Source organism: Podarcis cretensis, assembly GCF_951804945.1.
Source record: "Podarcis cretensis genome assembly, chromosome: 3".
In the NCBI taxonomy this organism is placed as follows: domain Eukaryota; kingdom Metazoa; phylum Chordata; class Lepidosauria; order Squamata; family Lacertidae; genus Podarcis; species Podarcis cretensis.
In genome coordinates, this window is record NC_137172.1 from 50,295,352 (window position 1) to 50,316,706 (window position 21,355).

A 21,355-nucleotide genomic window follows, 5' to 3' on the forward strand; every position below is an offset into this window, starting at 1 on the left:
AGAGCACTTCCGCCCATCCCCTCTCTCCTTACTCCCTCCTCCTGAAGTCCGCGCTGGAAGAGCCGCCGGGCAGGGAGGCGAGGAGGACGGGCGCAGGGGCGGGTTCATGGGCTCTGCCGGCCCCCGGAGGAGGGAGCCAGCTGGGAAGGAGAGGGCTTAGCCAGGCAACGGCTGCCGGCAGGAGAAGCTGGCCATGGCGGCTGCAGTCGGTGGCGCCGTCCGGCGAGGGACCCCCATGTACTCGGTAAGTGCCTCCTGTCCCCTCAGCTCCTCCGTGGCTGGGGAGGGTGGGGCGGCATTGTGTGCTGGGAAGCCCCATGGGAAAAGGAGAGCGGCCGGGCCCTGCTTCCTCGTCAGGGCTGGGAGGGAGGCGCGGCCGCCCCTCGCTGACCTCTCCGCGTGAGTCTCTTGGTCGTGGGCAGAAGGTCCGCGCGATGACAGGCAGGTTGCAGTTCGTCAGGGTGCATGCTCTTTCAGTGCTGGGACACGGGGAAAGGAAAGCGGGGAACTGCACCTGCTGCATTGCTGCCTACCTGGCAGCTGTTCGGGGGGCCACCGCTCCACGCCATAAACAGCGGGCAGCTCTCACGTGGAGCCCGCCTGCTCATGTGCCAGACATGCTTACTGGGCTGTCACAACACAGAAGTGCAAGGTCTTTTGTGCATGGGCGCTGATATCCCGAAAGAAAGAATCGTTGTCCGTTTAGACAAGAGACATTAATATGTTGAAGCCTTTTTGGCATGGTCGCTTGAAGATAGGCTCTGTGTGTGGCAGGGCTGTGAGTTTGGTTGCTAGGGTAAATAAGTGTTTTTAACTTGGGAGGAAGCTCCACTGAACTGTCACTTTGGCTGGCGCCCCACCGCCTTCCCTCATCTACTGTAAAGCCTGTAAGCCTCTTTTCCTTCGCCAAGAGCAGAGAATAAACCTGAGCTATGTGGACACAACTGATTTGAGCAATCTCAGGCAGCAGGGATTGCACAGGAATGGGAATCCAGGCTGCTTCTTTGATCACAAGGTTTTTTTTACTGCGTCAAAGGAAGGTGGACAGTACTGTCTTGAAAGGGAAGTGTGTGCATTTTCTTCCTACAGTCCCTGTCCTGCTGCAGAACATAAACTAGTGCTGCAGGTATTGCTGAATTTTGCGGTAGTATGTTTCACTCAGTTTTGTTACACCTGAACTTGTATGTACTCTTGCAACAGTCCTTCAAATAGCTGGCTTATCAAGATGCTAAAAATTCCCCTTCCCTTGAAATGTAGGAGGAGATACCTGTACAGACCAGTGCTTATAATTGGTAGAAATCCTAACATGTAATGTAGTACTGCCAACCACATCTCAGAAGCAGTGTTTGAAACTCCCATTGTTCTAAGTGCCTTTTGTGACAGGGAATTTCATTTACGTGAGCAGTTTCTGAGCTCTGGGCGCAGTACTACACCTACGATTTCAGATTAAAACTGCAGAGTGGAAGGAAAGGAGGGCTTTTTTCTGCCTCCCCACTTCCAGCTACTGTATGAAGACTGGAGAAGAGACCCTCTTAAGAATATTCGGGGGGGGGGGGTAGGCAGGGGAAGGACTAGACCATGTGAAAATATTTTAGCTGCAGTTCATTCATTTTCAGCTTTGTATGTATTTTTGTTATAAAAAAGTGCACCTAGACATTCTGTTGTTGTGCCCATAACCTAGGTTTAAGGTGCCATTTAGCTCCTAGCTTTCATATCTGAGTTTCAAACACTGCTCAGAACCAATTGAGAATAGGGAAGGATGCATTCTCATGAGAATAGTTTGTCCGTTTGGTAACAGATAAATCTGTAGTAACCAAAGAAACTTGCACTCCTTACAGCTAGTTCTGTATCTTTGGATTTTTTAATTGCAAACTCCACTTATTTATAATTCCTTGTTCTCAGTGCTCTGTCAAAGAAAATTCCCACAAAAAAAAGAAGCTGAGTGGGGTGGTATTTGTGACTACTGCCATCCTGGAATAGGGAGCTTAATGTCAAAGGTTTAAACTACAGCAAGCCAGGAAAGTTGTTAATGTAGCACCTCTGTACTGCCTTGCCTTAGTCCCGTCTTTATGTTAATGGCAGTAAAGTAAAGGTAAAGGTACCCCTGCCCGTACGGGCCAGTCTTGACAGACTCTGGGGTTGTGCGCCCATCTCACTTAAGAGGCCAGGGGCCAGCGCTGTCCGGAGACACTTCCGGGTCACGTGGCCAGCATGACATCGCTGCTCTGGCAAGCCAGAGCCGCACACGGAAACGCCGTTTACCTTCCCGCTGGTAAGCGGTCCCTATTTATCTACTTGCACCCGGAGGTGCTTTCGAACTGCTAGGTTGGCAGGCGCTGGGACCGAGCAGCGGGAGCGCACCCCGCCGCAGGGATTCGAACCGCCGACCTTTCGATCGGCAAGCCCTAGGCGCTGAGGCTTTAACCCACAGTGCCACCTGCGTCCCACTGCCTTGCCTTAGTCCCGTCTTTATGTTAATGGCAGTATGGTGGTGCTTTAATGGATCCAGTCATCTAGGCTGGCTTTTCGCAAATCCATTTCTTTCAGATTGCATTGGGATGTGTGCACATGGGTTATGCGTACAAATTTATTTATTCCTGCATTGCAGGGGTTTGGACTAGATGACCCGACTCTACAATTCTATGATTCTATGCTGGAGCCTTTTTTCATCGAATAAGCAAATCAGTAGGGATTTTCTATAGCAGTAGCAAGTTTTGCCTCCAGTATGTCTCTTGTGCAGTGTTGTTCTTGTCTGAAACAGGAAGACTGACAGAGCAATCCTATTTACGTCTACTCAGACTGAGTTCAGTAGGACTTGCTCACATGGAAGCTTGTAGAAGATTGCAGTCTTAGTCCTCTGCCACCCCTTCCTAACCATGTGCCCCAAGTGCTAGTGTAAGAATTCCTACAGATGCAGAACAGAGCCATATGTTGGGTATACTTCAGTTCATCAACACAGACCTGAAGATACTGGGGGCTCAACAGTGTGAACAGCACTTGTGAGTACATATGCATCTCATGCTGGGTTGAAGAAGCCACTATTGGATAATGTATATATGGACACATTTGAAGCATCCTTATATAGTCACACCACTGATGCATCTAGCCTGGTACTATCAATTCTTCCTGGTTGTCCAAGGTTTTAGGCAAGGATCTTCTCCCAGCTCTGCTGTCTGGGATCCTCTTAACTGGGAATGCCACTGTTTGCACTTAGGGATCTTCTCTATCCAGTATGTGCACTCTCCCACTGAGCTACTGTGCCTTCCCAAGGGATGCAGGTTAATCTGTAAATCTTCTTTCATTGACACACACAACAATTTGAAATGCACAGTTCTCCTGTTTGTAGAAATCAGTGCATTTGTTTTTTTTGTACACTTGTGGCAGTGAGGTCACTGACAGTTATTGGCTGAATTGGTGTGGACATTCCAACTTGTGAATGTTCCAAACTGCCCATGGGACAATGCTGCCTCAACGCTTTCAGGGTGGAGAAAAGCTCTGAAGAAACTCCACTTAAGGTCAGTAAGGGCTGTATGCTATGGTGGGGAGGGAGACGGACTACCAAATGGACATGGAACAAAACTGATGGACAGATAAAGAGGTACTCAAGGAAACAATTGACAATGGAGAGATGGAATTGAGGGAGAAAATAGGACAGAGGCAATGCATAACATTGAAGGAGCTAGAAGCCAAAGGATTTGTGTATGCTATTGACAAGAAGGAAGTGGATATGCAAAGGATGATTTGGAGAGCTTGGGGACTGTGGGTAGCACTGGGGTGCTAAGACTATAGTTAGATTCTGATGCTCTTTTAATATTTGTATAAAAGGGGAGTGTTGCCAATTGTTCCTTCTATTTTCATGGCGGCATTTGTTACCAGATGACAACCCTTATGGACAATAAAGACCATGTGAAGAACTGAATTTGCCAAACTAATTTAAACCAGCCAGCCAGCTCCTTGATTGTAAAACTCAGCTATTAAGTTTTGTGGCTCATTTGTGTAGGTTGAACTCTAATTAAATAAAAGCAAATATTACAAAATGGTTTCATGATAGCAGAGATAAGGGATTTCATGAAAGTAAAGTTACTGGATTTCATAACAGCAGAGATAAAGGATTTCATGATAGCAGAGATGTTGCTAATTGTACATTTTACTGTCATGACACCATTTTCTCTGACAAACCTCAGAAAGCTATTTAGTCCTATACACAGTTATGAGGGAATAAGTCCTATTGACTTTATAAGGACTTAACTTTGGAGTAGATATGCATGAGATTGCACTGTGCATGGATTAAGTTACTGTCTGATTCTTCATTCATTATGTTCCCAGCAGAAAAACCTCACATCAAAGAAAAAAGATGATTTTGAAGATATCTTGGAAGAGAGGCGGCAATCCAGTGACCTCAGATATGCAATGAAATGCTACACACCTGTTGTTTATAAAGAACTTTCTCCCTGTAAGCCAAGTGCCATTAAAACTATTGTTCTGCAATCTGAACAAGTTCAATATGTCATCAAACACGTGAGTAAAAAATTGTTCTTACTTCAGAAGTTAATGTATTTGTAGGTCTTCTTTGAGCAGCACCCTTGTTTACTGCCAGGTTTTTTTCTACCCATGAGGCTATTGCTTTGATTTTCTCAGGGTAGGATTTTGTTTCTTTTCTTTCCCTTGTAGTAGAAATTCCTCAAATTGCATAATCATCTATACTGTTTTCTGTGCCTTGCTCAGGTGGAGGTGGTCTTTTCAGCTGAGAGAGTTTTATTGGATCGGCCTTTGCATGATTTGTGTAATTCATATGTGCTTTGAAATGGAGTGTTTCAGGGATTTATAACTTTATCAACAGGTGGGGCTTTCCCCATAACTGTATTTCCATAAAAGAAAAGGATTACCCTATTTTATTTGTGCTAGTCACACAGCTGTTAAATCCCCAAGGCATAATTTCCTTTGCACCTGCACTTGTTGTTCTTGCTGCAAGAGAGTAAACCTCTTCAACAATTCTTACTTGCCACATACAAAGCAACTATAGGCCACCGTGTGCCAAACAATCTTCAAAATGTCAGAGACATTTGGTTTTTATTGACTACTGCTCTTCATCTTTCGCATAGCTATCGAAAGAGACAGGTGAATCACCTGACATCATACAAGAAGAAGCAGCAGAAATTCTGGACGAGATGGCGCATAGCATGCATATGGGTGCTATACGGTTTTTTGCTTTCACACTGAGCAAAATATTTAAATCCCTTTTCAAGAGCATCTGTGTGAATGAAGATGGCATGCAGAAAGTAAGTATGTGTATGAAGGCATATGGAAACAGCTGGAACTCCTGACACCATCACAATCAGAATGAATCTGTGTGGCCATGCTGACTGTAGTAACCACATTATAGTGTGACAGTTTGACATACTGATTTTCCCTGAGGTGGCCTTTTCAGAGCCCTTGGGTTGTAGCCATAACTAAAGAATTACCATGTTCATGGCCCTATGTAAGTGGACCAAAAAGCCTATCAAGGACGGCTTCCTGTTCTCACAGTGGTCAACCAGATGCCTATGAGAAGCCCACACTAGGGACATGTCTGCTGCAATGCTGCCCAGCAGCTGGTGGTATTCAGAAGCTTACTGCCTCCAACCCTAGAGGTGGCGCATAGCTATCCGAGCTAATAGCCACTGGGAACCTTATTCTCCTTGGATCCAAAATCTTTACCTTAAGATGTATAAAAAACGACTAAGGAAAATTGTTCTTTATTTGTAGAAGCGCCTTTTCCATTTTTTCTCTCGTATCAGCTTTTGATATGCAACTATCAACAAGCGTGAGTTTGTACGAATTTTCACGCCAATGTTAATATGGGGTTGGAATCAATGGCCCAATAACTCTACAAGTCAACAGGTTGTTTTTCGAATCTGCGCAGCGAAGTGAGCTCCCGTTGCTCTGTCCCAGCTCCTGCCAACCTAGCAGTTCAAAAGCATACCAGCGCAAGTAGATAAACAGATACTGCTGCAGCAGGAAGGTGAATGGCGTTTCCATGTGCTCTGGCACTTGTCACGGTGTTCCATGCGCCAGAAGCAGTTTAGGCATGCTGGTCACATGATCCGGAAAGCTGTCTGTGGACAAACCCTGGCTCCCTTGGACTGAAAAGCGAGATGAGTGCTGCACCCCATAGTCGAATTTGACTGGGCTTAACCATCCAGGGGTCCTTTATCTTCTTTTTTTAACATTTTAATATAAAAAGATTGTGCTACTGCAGGCATGTCATCTTTTTATGCAATCCTAAGTGATCTGTGGGAGATACTTAGGACAGCAGCCTTACACAGAAGTAATTAGGTGAACCTTGTGTGGGCCAAGCTGATTTCATTCACACAACGACTGCATGCAACCCAGAGTAATTAAAATGCTGATGTAGAACTTCTGAGGTCTGACTTCCCTGCTTCTGTTATGTTTAAGTCATCATAAAAGTTGATGCTTTAGTTTATTATTCAATCATCTTCTCTAAAGAAAAATCTGAAAGAGTTGCAGAGTATATTGTGGCCATGTGCTGAAATTAAAGAAAAAGACAACTCAAGATTCCTTCATAGTGATAAATGGCATTTTGTTCTTCGTTAGTTACAACAGGCAATACAAGAGCATCCCGTTGTTCTGCTGCCCAGTCATCGCAGCTACATCGATTTTCTCTTACTATCTTATGTGCTGTACACCTATGACTTGGCTTTGCCTGTCATTGCTGCAGGAATAGGCAAGTATTTCCTTTTAAGCAAAAGATTCTTAAAATAGCCAGAATTTTGTAATGGCACAATCCGGATTGGCCAACGTGAGCTTGGATCAGACTGCGTGTGTGTTGGTTGTCTTACTGTGCTTGCAATCTCCCATGGATTTGTACAGCAAGGAGGCTGCACAAGGTCAGGCCAAAAGGGAACTGATGAATGCAGGGATTCCTTGATCCCCCGGTAGGAGGGAGAATAGCCCATCCCGAGGGAAATCGTAGTGGATTTTGTTCTTGAAAACCTGTGAATAATAATAATAATAATAATTTATTATTTGTACCCCGCCCATCTGGCTGGGTTTCCCCAGCCACTCTGGGCGGCTTCCACAAAGACCAAAAATACACTAAGATGTCACACATTAAAAACTTCCCTGAACAGGGCTGCCTTAAGATGTCTTGTGAATGTCAGGTAGTTGTTTATCTCTTTGACATCTGATGGGAAGGCATTCCACAGGGAGGGCGCCACTACCGAGAAGGCCCTCTGCCTGGTTCCCTGTAACTTTGCTTCTCGCAATGAGGGAACTGCCAGAAGGCCCTCGGCGCTGGACCTCAGCGTCCGGGCAGAAAAATGGGGGTGGAGACGCTCCTTCAGGTATACTGGGCCGAGGCTGTTTACGGCTTTAAAGGTCAACACCAACACTTTGAATTGTGCTCGGAAACGTACTGGGAGCCAATGAGATCACCAGTGTGAAGATCACCCTTTCGGATCTTCAAGATAGCTCTCTATTACAAGTAGGAGTGTTAATACACTTGAAGCTTAATTATAAGCATTTAAAACATAAGATGCAATTATGCATGTCATTTATCAAAGGCTTGTGTACATTGACACAACCAGCAGAAAACCAGGTTAGAATGCCAAGGCTTCCATAACACAAACCCCTTACAAAAGCAAGCCCATTGAATTCATTGGGTCATAGCCAGAGGAGTGCCAGCAGACCTGCAGTGGTGCAAAGGATGTGCACTGGCAGAACTTTTCTCTCCTCTGCTCCACCCACACCCAAACCCACCATCAACTCCAAAGCACCTTCCAATCCTCTGCAGCTGATTTTGGGGGCCCATAGGGGGCTACAGGAGAAGAGAGACGGGAAAGTTCCATTCCACTAGTGTATGTCCCTTTGCACTAGCAGGGAGCCTTGGATATAGCCTAAGGTGTTATTCTTATTCTATGACTTATTCTATGACTTATCACCCTATGAACGCTATGTAATTTGCTGCCAAAATATATCCTCTAAATATATTTTTGAAATTTTGTTTCTGATACGCTACCCACATAAGTGGTTGGTTGAATCTCTGTGTGTTTTGCATTCTGCTTTCTGAATGGAGTACCACTTTGAAACACCAAATGATTTTGCTGCTCTATTCTGTGCCTCTGCTAGATTTCTTGGGAATGAAACTGGTTGGTGAGCTGCTACGAAAATCAGGTGCCTTTTTTATGCGACGTACATTTGGTGGTAACAAACTCTACTGGGCTGTGTTTGCTGAATATGTGAAAACTATGTTAAAGGTAAATAACTGCAATTTTATGTTGAGTTTTAATACTTGCTCAGGTTTACTTTATTTCTTTATTTGTGGTTGATGCCACATTTGGTTATACTTTGTTTGGCCCAAGTAGCTTCTAAAATATTCATTTTTTAAAATAAAAAAATAAACACCACTTAGATTACTTACTTAAAAATGAGTTAATAGATTTCCTTGTGTTTGCTAATGGTTACGTTTTTGTCGTTTTTGTCCTAAGAATGGATATGCTCCCGTTGAATTTTATCTTGAGGGGACAAGAAGCCGCACAGCAAAGACTTTGACTCCAAAGTTTGGTATGTTGGTCATAGAATTCCAGCCTTTGTCACAGAACTAAACAATTTATGTTCAGAACTGAGCCATGTGTTCAGCACAAATGACATGCTATAACTTATCATGCTCTCTGTAAACAATCTTGATTTAATTTTTACATGAATATTATGCATTTATTTTCTTACTAAATAACATAATTTTCTTCTTACAGGTCTCCTCAATATTGTAATGGATCCTTTCCTTAAAAGGGAAGTGTTTGACATTTACCTTGTCCCAATCAGTATCAGTTATGAGAGGGTATTGGAAGAATCCCTTTATGCACGCGAACTTTTAGGAGTCCCTAAACCAAAGGAATCTACATCGGTAAGAAAGCAGGTTCAAATTATTGTAGTCCAATGGATGGAATCTTGGGCATTTATTCTGGGTTCATATCTTGCTTGGCCTTAAATTCACTGTGGCCTTGTTTGGTCATAATGCGGCACAATGGTTGGCAATTACAAGAACTGGTCACCACAAGTCTTGGGCTCATTTGTTACTCTCTCCGCCTTGGATGTGGCTATAAGGAGGAATTTGGAAACTTTTGCTTCTGTTTTAAACTAAACTTAGCCTGCCATGACATCTGGACCTGGACAAACGATGGTTAAGTATGGTTTGTTGAAACAAGCTAACTGCAAGCCATGTGGTTACATCCATCATTCGTCATAATTGAAGTACAGTGGTGCCCCGCAAGACGAATGCCTCGCAAGACGAAAAACCCGCTAGACGAAAGGGTTTTCCGTTTTGGAGGCGCTTCGCAAAATGAATTTCCCTATGGGCTTGCTTTGCAAGACGAAATGTCTTGCGAGTTTTTCCGACTCCCCCCCTTTCCCCCCCCTTTTTCTAAGCCGCTAAGCCGCTTATCTGCTTATCCGCTAAGCCGCTAAAAGCCGTTAAGCCGCTAATAGCGCTAATCCGCTAAGCTGTCAATGGGCTTGCTTCGCAAGACGAAAAAACCACTAGACGAAGAGAATCGCGGAACGGATTCTTTTCGTCTTGCGAGGCACCACTGTAAACCCATTTAAATCAATGAGATTGGTTGACTTAAAGCCCATTAATTTTAATGGGTCAACTCTGAGTAGATTTTAGTTGGCTGCAACCTATATTTTATGAAGTTGCTTTATTTTAACAAACAATAGTTAAAATCTGGTAACTGTAAAAGAAGCAGCAACTTCTGGTGCTCTTTTTGCACCTGTGCTTATAGGAGGTGGATGCATGCAAACCATGACTTAGTGTTGCATTTAAACATTGCCTGGATGTCAAGGGCAATTTCCTACCTCAATCACAGTTTCCTTCCTATAGAAGAGAAAAAAATAGTCATGTACCTCAAGGTTGTGAGGATGAATAGGCTAAGAATCCTAAGGTAATCATAAAAATTGCAAACTGATGCTGTAGAAGGTATGATAAAATAATAAATGTAGTATATCTGCATGTATCTTTGCTGTTGCACATGTCTCAAGTTTTATCCTTTGTAGGGACTCTTGAAAGCCAGGAAAATCCTGAGTGAAGATTTTGGAAGCATACACATATTCTTTGGACAGCCTGTATCACTCAGATCATTGGCAGCTGGGAGAATCGATACCTGTTCATTTAACTTGGTTCCAAGGTATTACAATGTATGAGATATATATATATTAGCTTGTGGGGAAATTAGCATGAGTCTGTTTTTCACTGCAAAATTTAAAAGTGCTCATTAGCTGGGTAGTGACGCTACCCATTTTATTACAATATTTAGTCATAATTTTACTGTATCAGGCAAGTCTATTAGATCATTCATTGGTCCTACCTTCAGCATTGGTAAGATCTCAATATTTGAGGGGCATTACAGTGCGAATGCATCATGGGGATGCTGATCCCAAAATAAAGCATTCCTGAACTCATTTATTACTTCCTGTAGATGTAAATACTATTTAATGAGCATACTTCACTTTGTTAATATGAACTTCAAAATATTGTTACTTAAGTTTTAGATATGAAAGTAAGCACCCCCAGGTGTTGCTGCTGCTGCTGTTATTATTATTATTCACCCACCATTTGGGACCCGTAGGCACATTTGGAGTTTTGAGAGAGTGGCATATGGGCACTACCCTTTTGAGTTGTTTCTCTTCTTCCAAACCCCAGGTTACTTCCTTTCCAGAGGAAGTGTGCATTTATGTTTGTTTGTTTGTGTGTGTGTGTGTGCGCGTGCGTGTGGGTGCGTGCGTGCACTCACACACACACGCTCTCTCACACACATGCTCTCACTGTGTTTTTTTCTATGAGGTTCAGGTACAAGTTGGGTCTAGTTGAATGAATACAGGTCCTCTTGAATAAAAAAAAAGTGTAGACTTCACTATCAAAAACACAGATCCAGTTTTTCCCAGTATCAGGAAAACAAGGCAGAGATACTCAGGAACCTTCATTACTTTTGCATTACGGTGGTACCTCAGGTTAACTACTTAATTCGTTCCGGAGGTCCGTTCTTAACCTGAAACACCACTTTAGCTAATGGGGCCTCCTGCTGCCGCCGTGCCGCCAGAGCACGATTTCTGTTCTCATCCTGAAGCAAAGTTCTTAACCCGAGGTACTATTTCTGGGTTAGCGGAGTCTGTAACCTGAAGCGTATGTAACCCGAGGTACCACTGTACTTTTGCATAGGATGACAACAACACTGTGGATGCAGTTGTGACCTATGATTTGATAGTGTTTTTGAGGAAATCCCTTATAAAATTACATGGAGCCATAAGGATCCATGCCTTGCATCCATGTTTTTGCACCATGACAACACTGAAAAAAAGCACTGGACTTTTAAATTGTATGGTTCAGTCAATGGCAGACAGGTATGATCAGTGATTTGAAGGTATTGCTTGCTGGTGGGGGCAGGGATTCCATGCAAAAATAAATGCAATTTCACAGGTCCCTCACTCAGTGGCACTCAGAGGTCCTGGTGGGAGGGATGGAATATCCTTTGCAAAAAGAAATTTCGCAAAAGCAAACTGAATCTATATGGGAATACAAGACTTTGAATGCCTTTGCTCACTACACTTTTCCTTTTAGGCATATTCCACAAAAGCCATCTGAGGAAATCCAGGAATTTGCCTGTGATGTAGCCTACAAAATGGAACTCCTACAAATAGAAAACATGGTTCTGAGCCCATGGATATTAGTTGCTGCTGTCCTACTCCAGAATTTACCAGCCATAGATTTTCAGCTTCTTGTTGAAAAGACACTTTGGCTAAAAGGTTTAACTCAGACATTTGGAGGATTCCTTGATTGGCCCGGTATGCAGTGAACATTGTACACACATTTCCTTTTCTGAGAACAATGTAGCTTATGTTACTTTTTATGTGTTTGGGAACAGTGGGAGGCTAGAATTTTCCTTTTAGGACTTTAAAACCAGTCCGATTCCCACACCCCCACCCCTAAATACATGAATGTTACTACGGCATATGATTACTGTTCTTCCTCAATATAAAAATGATTTAAAAATTGCAGGAAAGGTTACTTATATTTGCGGTGATCATCTCAATTATAAAAGAGAACAAGACATGCTAGAAAGCAAGGTTTTTAAAAACAAAACAAAACCATCAACACAAAATGCACACACAACAACTATGAGGCAAGGTTAAGCAAGAGCCCTCCCACTAGGGCCCTACCCAGTTGTGCTGATTTTGTGTTGTTTGAGCCTTGAGGTTGGGATGGGACACAATCTAATTGAGTTTTGTATGGCAGACATACAATACCAGTGTCTTGCCATGACTGCTCAAGGAGCCATGTGGTTCAGGGCAGGAGAGATGATTCTACAAGGAAATGCAAATATGAAAAATACCTGAGCTTTGAAGCCAGCATAATTTTGAGCTGGAATACGAGGTTCTTGTAGTTTGCCTGCCTCCATAAGTCATTTATTAATTGGTCGCTATAAATAAGGTTCACAAAGGCGGAAAGTATACAATTGATGCTCTTACCTTGTGGTACAGGGGTCTTCTCTTTCTCCCACTTTCACATTTCCATCTTTCTTTCTTTTTTTTTACAAATTTTTTTTATTAAGAGTTTTAATAATACAATAAAGAAAAAAAGACAGAATAAACAGAAAACATCGAAAGAATAAAACAAACATAAGATTTTACATCTTGTAATAACCATCTTTTCTTCATTTTTCCCTTTTGGACTTCCTCACGTCTCTCGCTCCTACATTCCAAGTTAATAAAACTTTAGCCAGCAACTTATCACCTTATTTTCATTCTTATTGTACACTATTCCAATATTTTATCCCTAACTTTGAATATTTTTATCAAAATCCTGAATACCTAATTTTAACATGATATTCATTCAAAATTTATCTTTCTCATGAAATTCACTCATTCTCATAATCTTTTCCGCTAACTTTATGGTGCCCTGTTGTTTTCAAATCTCTCATCCTTCTTAACACTCATATAATTTACAATGTTTTTGAAGATAGTCCTTAAATTTCTTCCAATCCTCTGGAAGAAATTGGAAGAAACACATTTCCATCTTTCACCTGATCATAAGTCTGCGGTTCTCTTAATTTTGAAGAAGCTCTGGTTGCTTTTACTACTTTGCAGTGCAGTGGAATATGAAGGGTACTTAACTTTGTGTTGTCTGAAAATAGGATAATTTTCCACTTTCCTGTTCGAGGAAGGCAGATAATAATTGCATGCCTTTTTAAAGTTGCCAGTTTAGAAATCTCTTTGTCCTTACCAGCTTCCACCCTCTTCCAAATTCTGCCTCCACTCAGAATGGTTACCTGCTGGCTCTCTCATCCGCCTGTTTCCCCAACCTTTCTCAAACTTACCAAGTTGTAGGGTGAGGTTGCGGAAGGGGAACAATAGCCAAAGACCACTTCACAGTTGTTCCAGCATTACCAGTGTGAATTCTGAGGACTGCAGTTGTTTGTTCTTCCTAAGTCATTGAACAGAGTCCCCATTGGCAATGGAGGAGCCAAAGATTTTCTGAAGCCTTCACGTTAGAGAACTGGAAACTTAGGAAATTTTTTGGCAAGACACTCCAGCTGCTTGTTTTTTCTCCTCCTCTACCTCCCCGTCCCAGCAACTTAGTAAAATTGCGAGTGCATGGGAAGTAGGGCTAGTGTTAGTGGGACCTAGGAAGGTGGGAACATAAGGAACTGTTGTGGCTCAGTGGCAAGGCACCTGCTTTTCATGCAAAAGGTGCCAGGTTCAACCCCTGAATTCTCCAGGTAGGAGTGGGAATGTCACCTGTCTGGAAATGCTGGATAGCTGCTGCCATTCACTGTAAGTCATGCTGAGCTCAATGGACCAGTGACCTGGCTCAGCTTCCTATGTTGCTCAGTGGAGGAACTCCCCTAGACCAGCTCTTCTGAGCCTTTGGGAAGAATTGTCAGAAAAAGCTTGGGCGACTGCTTCTGAGGATTCTCCAAAAAAAGGCTAAGATAGGCACAGCCTGCTCTGAATGAGACAGGCGCATTTTGCCCATCACTAGCTGAAACAGTTCAGTTTTCCTGCCTCTTTCCTTGGTATTTTTTTTTGAAAAATTCAAAGCTAAAATAAGAGATGGTGTCAGTTTTGGCATTTATTCCCAATTTGTCTTTTCCTAGATAATCTGTGTGCTAACAAAGCGGTGCGATCCAGTCTTGCTCTACATTCCAACATTGTGAGCCTTGTCAACGGGCAAGTGGTTCTCAATGACAAAGATATGGAAGCTGGCGCTACGGAAGAACTTGTCTTTAAGCAAGCGCTCGCCGTCCTCATGTGCGGGTCCTACAGGAACCAGCTGCTCAACGTCTTTGTGCGACCAGCCCTTGTAGCACTCGCGTTGCAAATGACACACTGTTCTAGAAAAGGTAAATTCATTGTCTAATATAGCAAATCTGTAAAGCCACAAATCTGTTCCTATAATGCAGTTATGTCATTTGCTAAACAGGCTTGTGATGAGATTTTTGGAGCTATTCCCTTGTTCCCCAAGCATTTTATGTATGGTTAGACTGAGCAGGTCTGGATGAGCTACAGATTGGGAAAGGGTATAAAGAGCATTTTGTGCATGCTCCTTTTCCTGTGCTCTGGATTAGGGTTTATGTCTTAACCCTCTTTCTTAAAATATATAAATAGATTGTTCAGATATTTAGCACAATTATAAAGTGCTTTCCTATATTATAAGCTGTACTGGAAGCTGGGAAGTTCATGTACCCAATATGCCTATTCACCATGATCTAGTGTTCATCATGCATGCAGACTAGTTAGTGTAAATAAAATGTGAAGCTTATATTAGTTTGCAGTTCATGAAGGTAATGCCCAGTGGCTCTCTGTGGTTATAGCTGCTTCACTTCCTGTGACCTGACTAACTTGGTCATGCTTCAGATCATCCTTAATTTAACAGCTATGATGTGTGCCAGTGAACTGTCATTGTCTGGTGAACTAATTCTCCAGTAGCTGTTGATTGAAGGGGATGGTACATGCCCTGACAACTTCCATTGCATAATTTAGCGTTAAGGTTAACCGCAATCCATCAACAATTCTGGGTTGTAAAATCCCCTGTCATTTCAGTAGACTTTGCGCAGAAGTAGCTTCTGATGGGGACGCAGGTGGCGCTGTGGGTTAAAGCCTCAGCGCCTAGGGCTTGCCGATCGAAAGGTCGGCGGTTCGAATCCCTGCGGCGGGGTGCGCTCCCGCTGCTCGGTCCCAGCGCCTGCCAACCTAGCAGTTCGAAAGCACCCCCGGGTGCAAGTAGATAAATAGGGACCGCTTACCAGCGGGAAGGTAAACGGCGTTTCCGTGTGCGGCTCTGGCTCGCCAGAGCAGCGATGTCACGCTGGCCACGTGACCCGGAAGTCTCTCCGGACAGCGCTGGCCCCTGGCCTCTTAAGTGAGATGGGCGCACAACCCCAGAGTCTGTCAAGACTGGCCCGTACGGGCAGGGGTACCTTTACCTTTACCTTTAGCTTCTGATGATGGCACCTACCATTTCCAAGTGACTCTGCCATTCTTGTGTACATGTTCAGTTTTTATGCCATCGTTTAACATACATTATTATCTTAAAAAATGAGCACCTTGCAGACATCCTCTTTTAATAGTGAAACACTTTGCAAAAAGGGTTTATTCATGGGCAGTTGCATTTTGTTTTCCAGAGGAAGTCTATAGCAATTTTGCTTTCTGGCGTGATGTCTTCTCTGACGAGTTTATATTCTTTCCTGGAATACCCCTGAAGGTAAAGTATTGTGTGCGGTCCTGGTAGCTTAATATCTACAGGAGTTTCTCATGACTTCACTAAATAGTGAAGCCTAATGTGAATAGAGAGAGGGATCTTGAAGCTGTTATGATCTGCTGTTGGTAGTATTTTTGGCTGTAATTTTGAGTGAGTTTTCAGTTGCTAGTCCCTCTTTTCCTTGAAGCAACATGGCTAAAACCCACTCCCATCAGTCCCATCTAGCATCACCAGTAGGCCAGGGATGATGCGAGTTGGAGTCTAACATCACTTGGAGGACCACAGGTTCCTCATCCCTGTTCTATTCCTTCTCATAAAATGACATCATCTATAATGTTTTAAGATGTTATGACTTCCTTTGCTGTAAAACCAAAGCTATGTAATGTCATCTTATAGCCTCATTCTAGATGTCACAACCTAATTTTTACACATACACCTGAAAGAGCTTGACAACTAACAGTCTGAAACTTTAACGGTCTGAAACTTAAAATATATTTTTCATGGGTGGCATATACACCTTGTGTGTACACAAACACACACCACATTTATCTTTGCTTCTCTATTACCAGCATTTTATCACTGACCTTGCCGCACTGTTCTGTCCTTCTAAGATATCTGGAGAGTGTCAGTTCACTATCCCTACTCACATCCCCTGAGCAAAGATGGGAAACCTGTGGCCCTCTAGGACTGCAACTCCCATCAGCCCTAGCCAGTACAACAAGTGGGCATGGATGATTAGAGATGTAGTCCAATCTGGAGGATCGCAGGTTCCCCATCCCTGCCATACAGGTGTGTCTTATTCCTTACTTGGGGTGATTTTCCCTCTCCCACCCCTTGTTTTGGGCTGCTTTTATCTTTACATTTATGTTCTGTCCCATCATGGTGCGGAGGAAGACCATTCTGGTTGTGCTAGAAGTGCATGCACAATTATTTTCTTCCTTCTTTTTAGTTTTTAACAGGGGAAGTCTGTTCCGCCCAAACTTTCTCTGATCTATCTTCCATGTGCCGTTCTTAATACGGCCACAATTACATACTAGTCTGTAGTTCAGTTTGCTCTTGTGTAAGCCCAATAATGAATTGTTTGCCCTGCCTCTTGAAAGGTCAGGTCTTCAACTGCACTTCATGCACTCTCAGTACAAAAACTCAGGAATGCTTGGCCATCTAAGAGTACAGGGTGTTTGGTTCTAAGATGTTCAAGGAGCATCTCTTTGAATTACAAATCCCAGCCTCTTAATCTTGATGTAGTGTGCAAAGTGCTCAAACAAGCAGGACTATTTGCAGTTGTTGCGCAATGCAAACCGAGAATTAGCTTCTGCTGCTGGCTGGGAACAGCTGTTCTGTTGGGGCTAACTTGGTGCTAAAAAATCCAGGGGTATAATACAGGCAACGTGGATTGCCTGATTATAATTACTGTTAAGCAGATTGAATTGTTTAAATTAAAGCAGTTTGGAGCATAGATTTAAATGAAATTTCCCATTCTGAAATTCATACATATATATTTAACAAGCATGCACTCTAACTAATTTCTCCAACACTTAAAGTTTGGTTTGCAATTAGTGTTATTATGTAACCTAGAGGCATAATTCAAAACTTTTGGTTGTGCATCCCATGTGCTGTTTGCAGAATTTTGTCTGCTTACAGACAAGACAGTGACAAAATATGTGGCCTCAGCTTTTGTACGCCAGAGTCCAGTACACAGACATTTTCTTCAGATGGCAGGTTGTACAATACATGCATATGCTTGCTCTACTGGAGGGCCTGCAGGAAATTTTATAGGCCCAGTTCCAGAGTGTGTATGCCTTGGCTGTCTTGTCTTGAAAAACTGGTTTTGATTTGTGTAGCCAGACTCCACTGTATGCAATTAACTTTATCTTGCATCAGATTGGCAGGGGGTTGGACTCGATGGCCCTTGTGGTCTCTTCCAACTCTATGATTCTATGATTCATTTAGGTATAATTTGAAAGTTAGAAACAGACTTGAGATACGTTAGACCTGTTTACTGGAGAAATACAGGTGTTGAATATCTGTAATTGTCTGCATGGCATTAAACCCACTGAAAAAACATAACCAATTTTGTTTAATCCCCAGGATTTTGAAGAAGGTTGTTTCTTGCTTACAAAATGTGATGCAGTTCAAGTCACGTCCCAGCAAGTTTTCGTTACTGAGAAAGGAAACAATATAATCTCTTTCTTGACAGCAATGTTCAAGCCTTTTGTGGAAGGTTACCAGGTACAAAATCAACTGCAATGTTATTTTCACCAGTCTGTCTTCTATTCCTTTTGTGGGGAGTGACTTATTTATTAATATTTTGATGCTGGGGCCCACAGAGAAGGGCCTTTGGTAGGATAAAAAAGATAAATATATAAAGCAGAAAATGAGAAGGGCCTATGGTGAACATCTTAACATGTGGGTGTTTATATAGAAGCAAATGGCCTACACGCACCCTAAGCAAAAAGGTTAAAACTTGTAGCACAGATTTTACTAGAAGTCAAACAAACACATGTCCTCTCCCACTTAGGTTTGTATCTCTTTATTGAGCTGACATTTAAAATTTAACTGGGTGGTGTCATTTATTAAAGGAAACAAAAATTGAATAAACAAGTTGAAATTGGTATTACCTGCGGAATGAAGCCTTGCTGTACAGCGCTTACAGCTCTGCTCCCCCTGCCCTCGTGTGGGTTCCCATATATTTATTTCAGAAGAACTATTGTGGTGTTCTGACAGCATCATCTCTCTCCCCCCCCCCCCATGCCATATTACAAAATTGCTTTGAAACCCAAAGTGGCTTTCAAAAACAGAGCTATGGCATGAGGAACTTAGCATTCAAAGGGGGGCGGGGGGAGATCCAATCTGGCTGCCCCTTGGAAGTAGCTCTTTAGAAAGCAGATCAACTCTTTAAACTGCTATGAAGTATTTTTCAACTCAGAATGTTACATTTTTATTACAAGTTTAGTTTTCCATTGACTATTCATGCAAGAGGGATGATCCTTTTGTTAATGTGCTTCTTAACCAAAGACGTTAATGGGTTTCTCTCCACTAGATAATCTGCAAGTACCTTTTAAAGGAATCGAATGAGACCTTTATGGAGAAGCAGTTTATATTTGGAGTCCGAAGCTTTGCTTCTGAGCTTCTCGAAGCAGGTGTGTGTTTTGTCTTTGGATGATGCAATTCTTTACTTAGCACTTGGGGTAAAAGAACTGAAGCTTTAATTGTTCCCCTTTCTCCTGTTTAGGAAGCACACAGTGTTACGATGTCCTGTCCTCAGACATGCAGAAAAATGCTTTGCAAGCTCTCGTGCGACAAGGCGTTGCATCAAGAACGAAAACGTGAGTACAAATTTTCTGAGAAGAAAGTTGGGGTATAAAGTCTCTTACAAATTATACAGAGATCGCACAACTAAGCAGTGCCAGAAATTCAGCAAGGAGGGTTGCCAGTCTAATCTCAGTCAGGAGGGGCTTCTGTAGGCTTGGACTCACAACAGTGAATGTATTAATTATACAGCTCAGTTCTTTCCTTTTCTCCCCAGGAGTGATGGATTCTCTTACATTGTAAGGAAAGAAGCTCTAAGTAAAACCGCAGGAATGTTTGGTAAGTGTCTCTGCTAATGGAGTACTATGAAATCTGACGGGGATTTTTTGCCAAAGACTTTGCATGTGTCTTCTCCTCTTTTTGTTATTTCCCAAGTCAACAGTAACTGAACAGTTTGTAAACTTCGTGCAAGAGTAGGAGCTGTTTTTCAAATGTAAAATGTAGCATGCTGAAAACTGGGCCCTTGCAATATTGTCTTGACAGAGTCTCACCTTGTCAAGATCATCTCTGACCCGCAATAGTTCATCAGAAATACAGACTGAGTGAATCATGAATGGTCTCCAAAATGTTAACACTCTCCATAGCAGCTTTTACGGCCAAATAGGAGTTTTTTTATTACATTTCAGCTGATTGCCTCCTGGCTTAACATTTTCAGGAGTATATGTCTGATATTCTTTAGTTTACCTTTACATTTTAAAAGTGATGGAAGTAATGATGGCAAAGACTTAGCATTACATCAGTGGATTTAGCATGAGGTGTAGCAGCTGACTGCAAGTAGTTTTTGCTTGAACATGCCCTGCCTGCCCAGTTCAATAATGGAGGCTCCTTTGCTTTTCCCAGTCCAAAACAGAGCTTCCTTCTAAGCTCCGATTCTGAGAGGTAGTTTTGTAACAAGTCTTTTCCCTGCATAACTTTTTGTTTTCTTTAACAGCTTTTGTAAAGGAATGGTAGAGTGTTTCTCTCTCAGAACTAATGCACTCTGTATTCCTGTTACAGAATCTAGGATACCTGTAAGCAAACCGATGGCTGCAAGACTTTGAGCTGCTTGAGTGGCTTGCCTTATGCACACTAAAACTGTGAACGGCTGGAAGTAAGGCAGATTATGAACAGGATGCTAACTGAAGACTTGGGATACACTTCCCACCTTGAAATGTTACTACTGCTACATAATTGTGGGAGAAAACCCCTGACGTCCAGAATATTTCCATCGCCACTCAGATAACTTTGTCAGCATTGATGATTAACATTCTCTTTTAATAAACGTCACTCCTTCCTTCACCCAGTTAGCATTTAACAGAATGACACTGTTAACGTCTGAAATGTTTGCCATAAGGAAATTGTTGCTTTTATATAATTATTTTGTTGTTGTGAAGAAATGTGATTGGACAACTAAGGACATAGCATTAAAAGCAATATTTAAGGAAAAGCATCATTGGCTGTTGTTGTACATAGGAAGAGATTATTTCATTCCTTTCAAGGATGTAATTCTCACAAAATGTCAATGCTGTAACTGTTTTTTCAGGTTTTGCAACTTTTAAGTATTAAAAACTAAGAACGGAATACTTTGCTGCTTTCAACTGTTGCACATTTGATGACTTCAGTGTAATGTGCATTGCGTTGTTTTTCTTCTCTTGCTGTAAGGTTTTATAAAAGCATATTGTCACTTACGCTTTTATTCATGTATGAATGGTATGTACATTTATATATCCGAGTATGTGCCTGTGTGTTACCAAATATAACAGGGTTTCCTACTGCAGCCTTTGCAACCTGGTGCCTTCCAGATGTTCTGGGCTACAGTTGTGTTGGCTGAGACTACTGAGGGTTGGTGTATGGATGTAACTTCTCCACTGGAAAGCTTAAATAAGGGAAGGACCTGAACTTCGTCTGGTTGTGGGGAGAAGACATGAGTATGCAGTCCTATACATACTAGGTATATTTCATAAATTGGGCAAACTCATTGTGTGTTTATTAGAAATAATGTGAGTCGCTGATAATGGCTGATTTTTAGCCTTTGCTCTCATCAACAATACTATCTGTTTATACAGTATATGTTTGCCAGGAGTGGGAGGGAGCAATATAAAAGAAAGCTAACATTTTGTCCCATTACCAAAATAATTTCTGATTTTAAAAATGGGGATGGGGAGAGAAGATAAAAGGGACTTGTCTTTGTGCTGGTTTGGATGTCTGTATGTTGAAAAGAATTGAAAATAAAATTGGAAACAGTGCCAGTCCCACAAGAGAAGTGGAAGGTATTCAGAGTTACTGAATTTCATGCTCTTGTGATAATGCAAACTG

The 21,355-nt window shown here is 42.3% G+C and overlaps 1 protein-coding gene across 4 annotated transcripts; it reads left to right on the top strand.

Annotated features, from left to right (window-relative positions):
* Window positions 1-56: 56 nt before the first annotated feature.
* Window positions 57-20,620, top strand: GNPAT (glyceronephosphate O-acyltransferase). Of its 4 annotated transcripts, none has more exons than XM_079971349.1 (16): window positions 57-244; window positions 4,327-4,518; window positions 5,103-5,279; window positions 6,595-6,724; window positions 8,128-8,255; window positions 8,487-8,562; window positions 8,751-8,902; window positions 10,051-10,181; window positions 11,612-11,835; window positions 14,148-14,393; window positions 15,675-15,754; window positions 17,840-17,980; window positions 18,792-18,891; window positions 18,984-19,077; window positions 19,278-19,339; window positions 20,057-20,620. In XM_079971349.1, the coding sequence occupies exons 1-16, from the start codon at window positions 194-196 to the stop codon at window positions 20,098-20,100; spliced, it is 2,028 nt and encodes a 675-aa protein (XP_079827475.1). In that variant the 5' UTR covers window positions 57-193; the 3' UTR covers window positions 20,101-20,620. The 4 variants fall into 4 exon arrangements, with proteins under 4 accessions (XP_079827475.1, XP_079827476.1, XP_079827474.1 ...); XM_079971350.1 differs by having other exon boundaries at window positions 4,330-4,518; XM_079971348.1 differs by lacking the exon at window positions 57-244 and adding an exon at window positions 3,365-3,515 and having other exon boundaries at window positions 4,330-4,518.
* The last annotated feature ends 735 nt before the right edge of the window (window positions 20,621-21,355 follow it).

What these genes read in the sequence shown, in the direction of transcription:
- GNPAT (XM_079971347.1), top strand. Translation starts at nt 3,453, where the DNA reads ATGGGACAATGCTGCCTCAACGCTTTCAGGGTGGAGAAAAGCTCTGAA. An exon ending in TTCCTGGAATACCCCTGAAG is followed by an intron (nt 15,755 to 17,839) that starts GTAAAGTATTGT and finishes TTTAATCCCCAG; the next exon opens with GATTTTGAAGAAGGTTGTTT. An exon ending in TTCTGAGCTTCTCGAAGCAG is followed by an intron (nt 18,892 to 18,983) that starts GTGTGTGTTTTG and finishes TCTCCTGTTTAG; the next exon opens with GAAGCACACAGTGTTACGAT.